Consider the following 12,547-nt stretch of genomic DNA (forward strand, 5'->3'; position numbering starts at 1 on the left):
ATTACATTGGTAAAAATTTTTCGCGTAATTAATTTTCGTTGGATGCTAGCTTCAACAAAATATTTTTAATGTTTTATAAATATAGAAATACGGTATACTGTATACACCATTGTACGTACTTGCCTGCTCATAAAGAATAACTACATATTGTTATTTTATTTAGTATATAATGAGATAATTTTGGATTTCACATTATTAATCAATTCATTTTGTACAACAGGAGTAGGTTACAGAAGGGTAAGAGGACCAGTACTAGTGATGATCTTGCTCCTGACTTTGCTAATGATGTTAAGTTACCATCAATATGTCCTGCAGTTAATGTTTATTCTCTAGTGAGTATGAAGTGTGTACACGTATTGTGTGATGCTGTAGATCAAAGTTACAGTGATAATCATTTTATTATTAGTCAATATGAAATTGTGATTGTTTTCTTGCTGTAATACATTATGATACCACTACTGTACTAATATTTGTGATAGACAATATACAAATCATGTGATACACTTGACTGGATGTTGTTATTACCTAACTACTATGTTTGCTAGGATGCTCATGATGGAGAGATCAGTGCTTGTAATTTCAGTAGTAGAGGAACTTACTTTGCTACAGGAGGATCAGACAAACTTGTTAAATTATGGAGTGTCGATACAACCACAGGTGTGTGGTGGTGTGTGTGTGTTTGTGCGTGTGCATGTGTGTGTGTGTGTGTATAGTTTGTGCATGCGCATGTGGTGTATGTGCATGCGTGTGTGTGTAGTTTGTGTGTGTGTATAGTTTGTGTGCGCGTATGTGGTATATGTGCATGTGTGTGTGTGTGTGGGGGGGGGGGGGGGGGGGGGGAGGGGGAGTGCTAGTGTTTGTTTGTGTGTAGTATCAAATGGTACGGCAATACCGTTTAAGTAGGAATCCATGTGAAATTTTCGTGCGCCGCCAAAAATCATCCTAGAGATATCTTACGAGACGAAAATCACCTTACGGAATAGTACTAGTCCATATAATACATAAAACAGCATTAAATACAACAAAACTCTTACAGGTGGCCAGATACAGAATTTTAAAAATCACTAAAACTTTGAATTTTAGACTGACTGCCTGACTGCCTGACTGCCTGATCACAGTCGCAAGCCTAGAGGCCAAACGAAGCAGTGCATGGCCACCATTTTACACAACAATAGCAAACTCACCAGTGGGATGTACCTTTTGGGGTTCCGACGAGTGTGTGCCCTCTGCGCCTTGTCTTTTCTTTTATCTTCAATCAGGCTGCTTGTCTTCTTCATCCAATGAAACCATATTGAGGTATAAATTTTCCATATCAACACTTTCTTTAAGCAGCATAATAGACGCCACAAGATTATTTAAGGTGCATAGACTATGCTACTGTACAGAGGAATATATTATATTCCTTACTGATATAATCTATGACGGAGGGTACTGTACGGAGGTACTGGTACTAGCTAGATAGCTTCACGATAGGTCACAATATCAAGCCCATTCTTCATTGTATGCATTATCGATCTATCGATTGAAACCATGATGACACACCCCTTTTTGCACTAGCTGTATTTCAGTGACCACACGCCTTCAATTTGGAAGGCTGATTTGACATACTCTATAATCGATCGAAACCCCGCCCCTTTTGGGCAAGCACACATCTTGCAGGCTGCCTCGAGATACTCTAACACAGCAGTCACCCTAATAGAACAGTCACATGTTTATAGCTAGCTGTATGCCTTAACAAAAAAACTAAACAAGATAGTATATTAAAATTATAAATTTAAAAATAAAGTAGGAATCCAAGCGATAAAAAGTAGTGAAACAAGAGAAGAACGATGGTAGCTATTACAGCATAGCTCGGTGGGAAATTCCTACTTTGGCATTGAACACAAAATAATGGCTATACCATGCCAAAGTAGGGATTTCCCACCGAGGTATGCTGTAATAGCTACCATCGTTCTTCTCTTGTTTCACTACTTTTTATCGCTTGGATTCCTACTTTATTTTTAAATTTATAATTTTTAATATACTAGTTTACAGAGCTATTGTGATGTTTCATAGACAGTATGATATTTTCTATACTTGATATTGGTATAGCTAATATTGGTATGGTTTAATTAGTTTGATGCCATTTAAATGTCTGCTTGTAAATATGCAAGTGCAAGTAACTTTAAGATATTTTACGAAAGATAAAATGTTGTTTTCAAATTCTAGAGCAATCCATATTCTTTCATGTGTATACTACTTCATAACAAATAGATTTTTTAATCCAGGTGCATGCCTGGTTCCTGAAACCCTAAAATGTGTTTATATGCTTGTTAGTTTGCTTATACCTATATATATTTGTCTTTCCGCCCCCATGTGAGCGAAATGAGATGCCAATAGCAGCCTGTATGTGAACACCAGCATATAGTGTTAACCTTAACCTTATGTAGGTAAGCTTTTGCTATGAGGCAGTTGATTTGCACCTAAGGGCCTAATAAATGTCTATGAATAATCACATTTTAAAATTTCATTACTTCAGGCTTAAGTACATGTAGTACGTTTGACTGTTCCTTTTTACAGGAAGATGTGCAGCAAAAAGCTATTTAATTGGGAGTAATGCAAGCATCATGTCTATTGTGTTTGATGATCTGGTACGTTAGTGGTTAGTGTTATATGAGATCACCATGTTATGTTTAACTATCAGCCTGTAAGGCTACTTTGTAATGTGTACGTTTGTCAGTGATGTTTAAAGATTTAATATAAACAACAACACATTCTTATGTGACATTTTAGTTGGGCCTTGAATACTACTGAGAGAGAAGAACTCAACAATTATTTTGTTCTCAGTGTGCATTTTAGAAGTTGCATGCCACCACACCAAGCTATGTATACACAGTAGTATGTATATAAACGTATGCTTGGGAGTATTGTGGAATCACATGGATTTGTGTATGTGTACTGTATGTATGTCCTTGTTTCCCTACTTTTTATTTCTTTGATCCCTAATCAAACTTAAAATTCCTAATTTTCCGTATACTTGTAGTTACATACAATACTATACCTTTGTTACAATTTTGTACTATTGTTTGTATATATATGATAGGAGAAATATGTTTTAGCAGCATCAAATGACTGTTCAGCTAGACTGTGGTCAGTTGCAGAGTACAAGGCTAGGGTGAGTGCTACATACTATACAGTGTAGTTTGTACGTGTGAGCTAGATGTTAAAAAGTCTAGAATAAGCTCACACGACTGTTTTGGGTATAAGTACTGCAGTATTAATGCAGTGTTGCCTTTTTTATTTGTAGCTTTCCCATAGTGCAAAAAAGAGGGAATTTTGTAAACTACGTACATAGTAGGGGTCATATTAATGGTAGTTATGTACTACGTGTATAGTGGGGATACACATGTATCTAAAAAAGAAATTGAATTTGGTTTTATGCACAGAGCTTATGATAAGAATTCTCTGTTGTCCTGCCACAATGTCCTGGCAAACCAAAATTGGCCAGACAATTACCAAAATTGACTGGACATGTAGAAGATGAATGCCCAATATGTCCACTATAGCATAGCAATGAACATTATAGTGGTAAGATGTCACATGCCTTACTGCAGCTGTTATGTAGTTACAGTACACCAGAGAGTTGGCAAAGGTACGTTTGTGGTCACTCCCTTGGGTTGTAAGAATGTATACTATCTCCTGGCAACCAAGTGGCTGTTATTGTTGATAGCATGCCAGCTCAGCCCTTAGGCCCCTTCCTTATGCTTTGATGGGACACTGTGTCTGGACAAATTGCATTATGGTCAGACATCTATGCAATTTGACCGGATTTTGTCCGGTGTCCGGATGTTATCATAAGCTCAGTATGCATAAACTTTTTAATATGTATCTAACTTGCTATAACTTTACACATGTTACTGCAGTTTTCCAAGTTCTTGCAATGCAAAGCGTCATGCGCTATACAAGCATGTTTGTGCGCAGTTGTTCAACAGTGGATTTTCAGTGACGACTACTGACTCACAGGACTTTAAACATGCTTACGCATACAACTCGACAGCCACAGAACGTTACAAGTGTAGTTACATACATTTAAAGAACTGCGCATACTGACACAATATTAGTGCATGACGCTTTGCATTGCAAGAACTTGGAAAACTGCAGTATTTGAATGTCTGTCATGCTAGTCTACAAATACGTATGTACACAAGTTAACACAACACATGCACGCATGCACGCACACACACACACAACACGTACAGTGCTCCCCTTGATTTCAAACTTGGTTATCTGAACAGTAGAAATGACTGTTTTATTAGAGTATTTTGTTGAATGTGTGCATTGTATTAGAGTAATTGATCAGGGTTCTGTATATAAATGAATGTGCTTTACTTTTTGATTATCTGAACATGTCTGGTACCAGATAATTCACAGATTCCCCGAGGACAAGGTCCGTAAGGGGAGGATGGATTGTATGAGGAGGTGAAGGATACAAGGTACAGTGTTAACTAGTGGTATTGCCCTCAATTCCTGTTACTCACAGCACTTCAAAGCTAAATCTATAAATAGAATCTCCCACTTCCGGTGGCGCTCTTTGATGTAGTGAACAAATAGCACTGTTGACTATATACATATTTACACAGGTTAGCAAGACTCAGCTTGCTGCTGTATTTATGATAACTAAATGTCATATACCACACATGAGCATACACATGTATATAATCACATGATCAGAACCTAAATGTTATATAGCTAGTTATCAGTACTACCTACATAAATCACATTAACAATGTTGTTGACAGCTAATCGTGTTTTCCTTTACTGGTAATTTGCCTCTTCTTCCTCATGACTAGAGGGGAGGGTAACATGATAAATACATGTATTTGGGTGGGAACCCACTGTACCTTGTATCCTTCACCTCCTCATACAATCCATCCTCCCCTTACGGACCTTGTCCTCGGGGAATCTGTGAATTGTATTTCGGAGGTTCCGGATACAAGGTACAGTGTTAACTAGTGGTACGTTCAAAGCACACAATATATACCTGTAATTCTGCCCTGACTGAAAGACAGCTCTTGTAAATGCTGATGGTTCACTTGGCTTATGATAGAATCTTTCAAAAGTGCTTCTGGTAGACCAGTTGGCTACTTTCAGAATATCAGAGACAAGCACTCCCTTTCTTCTTGCCTGAGAAGTACTGGCGCTTCTTGTTGAGTGGGCCGTGTATCTTTCAGTATCTACTCCTGCTGTCTTAAGGGTATCCTTAATCCAGTGCCCCAGAGTAGCAGGGCGCGCCCTTCGAAAAGGTCTCTTGGAAGTAATAAAGACTGGCTTTGGAGCCATAGTAGTGACATGAGAGGTAGTCCTTTCAATATACTGACGAAGGTTAACAACTGGACAAATGTCTGGATCATTAGGCAAGGCTGAGTAAACTACTGACCTGGGCGGTCCTGATGACCTTGTCTTAGTAAGCTGTACTACTGTGAACTGCACACTAGTAGTAGTCCATCTCATATAGTCCCTGTCTAGCGCTGCCAAGTCAGAACAGCGATCAGCATTACTCAAGGCCATTAACGTTGCAACCTTCTTGGCTAATTGGAGAATGGTGTATTCAGTGGAGGGACCTCTCAGGGATTCTACTACTGGTGTTACATCCCAAGAATTGGAATAGCGAGGAGTAGGTGGCCTAGCATTGTACATTCCTTTTAATAGTCTAACCACTACTGGATGAGTTCCCACTTGGCAATTGTCTACCCTGGCATGTGTCATTGATATGGCAGAACGGAGAGTGTTTAATGTGCGATACTGGAGTCCTAAGTCAAAATTATCTGTGAGGAACTCTAAGATGTCCGCTAAAGGGGCTGAAAGTGGATTGATCTGCCTTGTAACACACCAGCCACACCACTTTTTCCAGGCTGAGCTATATGATGTGTGAGTGTTGACTCTCCAAGATTGGAGGAGCATATCGGTAACCCTTTCTGAAAATCCCTGCATGGCAAATCCCTGCCTGAGACAAGCCACGCGGCTAAGGGCATTCGACTCTCCATCACCAGAGGGTGAAGTAGCTGGTCTGGACTCATGAGGAGATCCTGAGTCATTGGAAGGAGTATTGGGTTGCTCACTAACATACTCAACAACTGGGGATACCAGACTTGAGCTGGCCATGCCGGTGCTACAAGACATGCACATGTCACTGCCTCTAACTGAATTTTGCTCAGAGCTCTCCCAATCAAATTGAATGGTGGGAAAAGATATGGCTGTTCTGGAGCCCATGGCACTGAGAAGGCGTCCACTGCTATGGCTGCTGGGTCCGGCTTCCAGCTGTAATACCGTGGTAACTGAGCGTTGGTCCTGCTGGCAAATAGGTCTACACTGAATGGACCCAACTGACTGTTCAGTGACTGAAAAACAGATGGCAAAAGTTGCCAATCGCTGCTGTCCATGTGGTGGCGAGATTCCCAGTCTGCACTGACATTGTCCACCCCAGGTAAGTACTCTGCATGTGGAGTGATGTTGCGGGCCTGGCACCATTCCCAGATCTCTAAGGCTAGGCAACATAGTGGGGATAGAGTTGGACCTCCCATCTTGTTTATCTGAGCTATTGCTGTCCGATTGTCCATCCGTATCAGCACACCCACATTGTTCAGATCTTTGGTGAAAGACTGTAGTGCCAGGAATGCTGCTGTTAGCTCTAGATAATTGATATGTGATGCTGCTTCCCCTGCAGTCCACTTGCCCCCGGTGCTCACTCCCTGGCATATGGCTCCCCAACCTGATTTGGACGCATCTGATTCTATCACTACAGAGGCTTCTGTCTTCACAATACTGTTGGAGCAATGAGTGGGCAACTGAGTTGCCCACCACTGGAGATCTCTCTGTGCTTCCTGTGACAAGTGGACAGTGGTGTGGTAGGAAGCCTTGTGGCACCGCAGAGTCTGGACCTTTAGATCCTGGAGACTGCGGAAGTGGAGCGGGGCTAGTGGTATTGCTGGCTTCGTGGCTACCAGAGTTCCAATCAGGTGTGCCAATGTCTTGATCTGTACAGTCTCCAATGTCAGAATCTGGGATGCCTCCTTTTGGATTGATTCCACCTTGTGGGGAGGAAGAGTCACTGTCATCTGAGCTGAATCTATTACAAAACCAAGGAACTCGATACTCTGGGTTGGCTCGGTTATACTCTTGGGCAGGTTGATCAGGAACCCCAGAGCTGTGAACAGCCAAAACACTGTTGAGAGGTCTTCTAATAGCTGTGGCTTGCCTGGGGATGCTATTAGTAGATCGTCTAAATAAATGATTAGATAGATTCCCAGCTGACGTAAGAACTGAACAAGGGGCTTTGTTACCTTCGAAAATACAAAGGGAGCGGTGCAAAGCCCGAATGGTAGGGACTGAAATTGTATCCACTCTCCAGCTAGTACCTGGAAGGATAGCAGGGGGTGGTGCACTGCTGCCACTGGAATCGTTAGGTAGGCATCTTTGAGGTCGATCTTTGCCATAAACCAATCCTGTTTCAGGATGACAGGTAGCATGTACAGCCCCTCCATCTTGAAATGCGGAGGTTCCAGGTACGTGTTCAAGAACCGCAAATCTATGATTGGCCTCCAGCCTCCGCCGCTTTTCGGGACTATGAACATGGGACTGGAGACATGTACCTGAGATGGCTGCACTCGCACTGCGGCCCCTTTTTCTATTAATTTCTGGACCTCTGTTTGTAAGGCTGAGGGTTTGCTGTCGTCCAGTCTGCTGCTTGATAGCCAACGGTGGGGCCAGCTGACCAGAGGGAGGTGATAACCCTGGATGGTGGAGAGGATCCATTGATCTTGTGTCAACTTGGCCCAGTTTGCCATGAAGAGAGAAGTTCTGCTTCCCACTGGCTTTGTCGCATGTTTTGTGACAAGGCTGAAGTCTAACCGTAGGTCTAACAAGGAAGGGTGAGGTGTGGGCAGACTGACTAGGGTTTTCCCGACTTGGCCGAATTGTTGAATGTGGGCGGGGCTTGGGAGCGGTGATAGGTGCCCGATCCTCTCCTGTGCTGGAATTTGGACGATTGGCCCTGCCGGTGCCCAACTCCTCCGGCAGGGCTCTTTCGAAAAAACTGCTTACTGCGTCCTAGGGTAGAACGACGGAAGTCGCGAGGTCTCTCGCCATACGGGTGGTAGCGCTTCGACAGCGAGGCTACTTGAGCAAGGGTCGTGTCGGACTCTACCTTGCCTTTTAACTGTGCACAGAAGCCTTCACCGAAAAGGAACCCTCCACTATTCGGTCGTGGTTCAGAAGCATACTTTTCTAGCGAGCCGTCAACACAACGCAGAATGTTGCTGCGTCTCGATTGGGATATCAGCTCATTGGCGTTACCCAATAATACCAAAGTTCGCTGCACGATATCCAGAACATCATGCACATTCACAACCCCTTCTTCATTGGTGTGTAACTCACTGTCAATGATATCAGCCCATAGACACGTGAGCGGGCCTGTGGCAGACAGCAGTGCCGATTGTATCGTGCCCAGCTCTGCATCACGTGACTTCGGATAATTTTGTTTAAGATGATCGAGCATAAAACGGTCTACTTTAGGCACCTTCATTACAGGTGTATGTGGGACCGGGTGTGTTTTATGCATGGGGTTTCGTACCTCCTTTGTGAGAGACACCCTAAAATGTTTCTCCAAATAATCCGTAATTATTTGATGTGCATCAAATGTGTACTCACTCTCTGAGGTGACTGAGCTGGGGTCGAAGAGGACGGGATTGAATGTTGGAGGGTGGGAGCTACTACTCCCAGAATTGTCACTCCGGCTCCCAGGAGGATTGGACGTTGACAGGGGCTCATCGGCGCCCTGCTCGCCAATCCCTCTCGACTGGCGCGCATCGGCGACCAGCGAGGCATCTCTTCCCGTCTGGTGCACATCGGCTACCAGCGAGGTATCTTCAGGTCTGTCCCTGTCATCTGGCTGGGGCACGTTGCTAGCAGAGGTGTCACTTCCAGCTTCTATGGTCCGACCAGGATCCTCGGTTGTCTCTTCAAGGGTCGGTTGTAACGCCTCTAGGAGAGACCTGCGAAGCGTATCATCAGAGGAAATCTTCTGGAACAAGGCTCGAAGGGATGAATCATCCATCAGAAGTCAATCGGCAAGAAGACGAAAAAATAACAACACGTGCTAATGTGAGCGACAGAAAAGAGCGCCACCGGAAGTGGGAGATTCTATTTATAGATTTAGCTTTGAAGTGCTGTGAGTAACAGGAATTGAGGGCAATACCACTAGTTAACACTGTACCTTGTATCCGGAACCTCCGAAATACAATCAAGGGAGCACTGCACACACACACACACGCGCGCACACGCACGCACACACACAACACAGCATACACACACACAACACAGCATACACACACACAACACAGCACATACAAAATACACTTGTACAACACGTATACACAGACTCAGGTACAGAGAAATTATTTTATGTGTCTACAGCAAACACTGACTGGTCACGGAAATAAAGTATTGTGTGCAAAGTTTCTTGATGTTTCTACAGTGGTCAGTTATCAGCAGTAAATGATGACACTGCAGTAGTGACCTCAAGTTACAGGTGACTGGCAGTCATGATAGAACATTGAAATTGTGGGATCTGAGATATAAAACATGTAAGTACTGTAGATGTGTTTGTATCGTGCTTTGAGGGAGTATACCTTTAAGTGTAAAATCCTTGTATATACAGTATGTACATGTAGTGACAAAAGCCAATGAATAACATATTGTGAGATTAGCAAATGTGTTTTTTAAGATTTTGTTGGAATGGATGTCTGTTTCTTATGAATACCAAAGTGTCATTATTAGATCAGTATCAGCCATTTTCCCCCTAACATGTATCGGTATGGGATTGGTAATGAAAAAGTGACATTGGTGCATCACTATACAGTAATAGCAAACTATAGTGGTTCATCAAGACACACGGCAGTGTGTCGTGTGGTCCAAGAAGCTGGCATGTAATACCGTGAGTATATTGACAGGAAGAAAGGAAACGCGATTTTATTTTCATGGATTCATAGCTCTGTGCTGCCTTTACGTAACAAGACGACTTTTGCTGTGGACACACCTGCCAATATCAGTACTCCACATTCCAAATTTCACCAAAATCATGTCAAGCATTTCTGTGATATGAGAAAATTAGTTTAGTTTCTTGGTTTTTTTCTCTCTGTCTCCTTTTTCTTTGTTGTTTTGCACACTTACAAAAGTTGCCATAAAACATGAATGCAATATCTGATTGCCTTGCAATTTGGCAGGCAGAAGGAGGATATAAAGTTGCATCTTGCTACTAAGTTTGGCTGGAATACAATACCAGTTATTAGCAATTTTTATGAAAAATAACACCAATATGTTGTCACACCTACAGGGTAAACCGCTTATAGGAAGAAGCTGAAAATAGGTACGTGGATAGGTTAACTATTAAACCTCAAACCTTTTGTGGTTTGAAAGAAATCAAGCTACAGACCACGAAGATACAACAAAACTACTAACAGTGTGTAACAATTACAAAATCGAGATTAGCCAATTTAAAAAAACAACAAAAAAACAAGTACTTGCCACACATACTAGACAAACGGCTCAGTGGAATGATTTTAAAATCAGTGTACAGGTGGATTAATCACCTTAGAAAGACTCTTCAATATTTTAGAAGAATCAGAGGTAAAGCAGCAGAGTTTTAACACAAAAACTAACTCAGTGTAACAAGTGAGAGATCAAGGTACTCTAATAGAGCAGTCATCTTAATAGAGCAGTCACCCTAGCTAGAAACAAGTCACCCTATAGAGATATCAGCTAGAAACAAGTTTCCGTGTAGAGAGATCGGCCACAAACAAATCACCCTGGAGAGAGATTAGCTAGAAATTGTAGAGAGGTTAGCTAGTCACAAGTCACCCTCACAACCATTTCTTGGCTACCACTTTTGATTTCCCAACTTTTTTCACCCTGGCTTTTTTGGGGGCCATACTCTTTTTTTACAACTTGGCTGCTTGGCTTAGATCAAGACACACAGTAGTGTGTCGTACGGCCCAAGAAGCCGGCGCGTAACACCCGTGAGTATATTGACAGGAAGAAAGAAAACGCAATTTTCGCACCTCCGTAGCTCTGTGCTGCCTTGATGAAACAAGACAATTTTTGCTGTGGACACTCCCTCCACCTTCAGCACTCCACATTCCAAATTAGAGCGAAATCACTTCAAGCATTCCCGAGATATGCGACTTCAAAAATTGGCTTAGTTTCTTCATTTTTTTTCTTGTTTTTCTTCCTCTTTTCGCACACTTACAAAAACTGCTATAAAACGCGAACGCTATATCTGATTGCCTGGAAATTTGGCACACAGAAAGGGGATATAAAGGCGCATCTCTGTACCAACTTTGGCTAGGATACGATAAACAGGAAAAGAGTTATGATCGATTATTCACAAAAAATAACACCAATATGTTTTCACGCCTACAGCGTAAACCACGTATGGGAAGAAGCTGAAAAGCGGTGGGTGAATAGGTTAACTATTGAACCTCAAACCTTTTGTGGTTTGAAAGAAATCGTGCTAAAAACCAGGAAGATACAACGAAAAAACCAACAGTGTGTAACACTTATGCAATCGAGATTAGCTAATAAAAAACGACTACTTTCCACGCCTACCAGATAAACTGCTTGGGGGAATGCTTTGAAAATCGCTGTATAGAAGGAGTAATCATCTTAGAAAGGCTCTTCAATGGTGTACAAGAATCAGACTTAAAGCCATGGAGTTATAACACAAAATCCAACTTGGTGTAGCAAGTGCGAGATCGAGATACTCTAATAGAGCAGTCATCCTAATAGAGCAGTCACCCTGAAGAGAATTCAAGAGATCAGCTAGAAACAAGTAACCTGTATAGAGATCAGCTAGAAACAAGTCACCCTGTAGAGAGATCAGCTACAAACAATTCACCCTGTAGAGAGATCAGCTTATTAAAATTTACCTTATAGGGAGTTCATGCAACTATGGAAAGGGATAGTTCAGGTAGAAGAAATCACCTTGTAGAGTTCAACTACAAAGAAACTACCATGTAGAGAGTTCAACTACAAACAAATCGCCCTGTAGAGAGATCAATAGAAGAAGTTACCTTGTAGAGAGTTCAGCTACAAAGAAACCATCATGTAGAGAGTTTAGCTGCAAACAAATCACCTGTAGAGAGTTCAGCCACAACCAAATCTCCCTGTAGAGAGATCAGCTAGAAGAAATTTCCTTGTAGAGAGTTCAGCTACAAACAAATCACCCTGTAGAAAGATCAGCTAGAAGAAGTTACCTTGTGGAGAGTTCAGCTACAAAGAAACCATATTGTAGAGAGTTCAGCTGCAAACAAATCACCTACAGAGAGTTCAGCTACAAACAAATCTCCCTGTAGAGAGATCAGCTAGAAGAAGTTACCTTGTAGAGAATTCAGCTACAAAGAAACCATCATGTAGAGAGTTCAGCTGCAAACAAATCACCTGTAGAGAGTTCAGCTACAAACAAATCTCCCTGTAGAGAAATCAGTTAGAAGAAGTTTCCTTGTAGAGAGTTCAG

At 42.0% G+C, this 12,547-nt stretch overlaps 2 protein-coding genes across 6 annotated transcripts in view; one reads left to right on the forward strand and one right to left on the reverse strand.

Annotated features, from left to right (window-relative positions):
- LOC136267101 (autophagy-related protein 16-like) overlaps nucleotides 1-12,547 on the forward strand; it is a 68,092-nt gene that overhangs the window by 11,987 nt on the left and 43,558 nt on the right. For 2 of the 4 annotated variants that reach the window (XR_010706524.1, XM_066062164.1), the window contains exons 10-15: nucleotides 221-332; nucleotides 546-657; nucleotides 2,560-2,630; nucleotides 3,083-3,154; nucleotides 9,451-9,513; nucleotides 9,560-9,620. The exons of 1 other annotated variant lie outside the window; for it this stretch is intronic. Coding sequence is in view for 1 of the 3 variants with exons in the window: in XM_066062164.1 (XP_065918236.1) it covers nucleotides 221-332; nucleotides 546-657; nucleotides 2,560-2,630; nucleotides 3,083-3,154; nucleotides 9,451-9,513; nucleotides 9,560-9,620 (491 nt within the window). In the remaining 2 variants the exon portion in view is untranslated. The remainder of the gene's footprint in view (nucleotides 1-220; nucleotides 333-545; nucleotides 658-2,559; nucleotides 2,631-3,082; nucleotides 3,155-9,450; nucleotides 9,514-9,559; nucleotides 9,621-12,547) is intronic. One more of the 4 variants, XR_010706526.1, reaches the window with a different exon arrangement.
- LOC136267100 (uncharacterized) lies at nucleotides 4,479-8,678 on the reverse strand. 2 transcript variants are annotated; one of them, XM_066062163.1, is made up of 2 exons: nucleotides 5,021-8,678; nucleotides 4,479-4,825 (listed from the first exon to the last, which is right to left on the reverse strand). In XM_066062163.1, exons 1-2 carry the CDS (start codon nucleotides 7,789-7,791, stop codon nucleotides 4,795-4,797), a joined length of 2,802 nt encoding a protein of 933 aa, XP_065918235.1. In that variant the 5' UTR covers nucleotides 7,792-8,678; the 3' UTR covers nucleotides 4,479-4,794. The 2 variants fall into 2 exon arrangements, with proteins under 2 accessions (XP_065918235.1, XP_065918234.1); XM_066062162.1 differs by having other exon boundaries at nucleotides 4,881-8,678.

The sequence above is a fragment of the Dysidea avara genome, chromosome 9 (assembly GCF_963678975.1).
Source record: "Dysidea avara chromosome 9, odDysAvar1.4, whole genome shotgun sequence".
In the NCBI taxonomy this organism is placed as follows: Eukaryota; Metazoa; Porifera; class Demospongiae; order Dictyoceratida; family Dysideidae; genus Dysidea; species Dysidea avara.

Coding starts and splice junctions, on each gene's coding strand:
- LOC136267100 (XM_066062162.1), bottom strand. CDS start 7,791: ATGGATCCTCTCCACCATCCAGGGTTATCACCTCCCTCTGGTCAGCTG.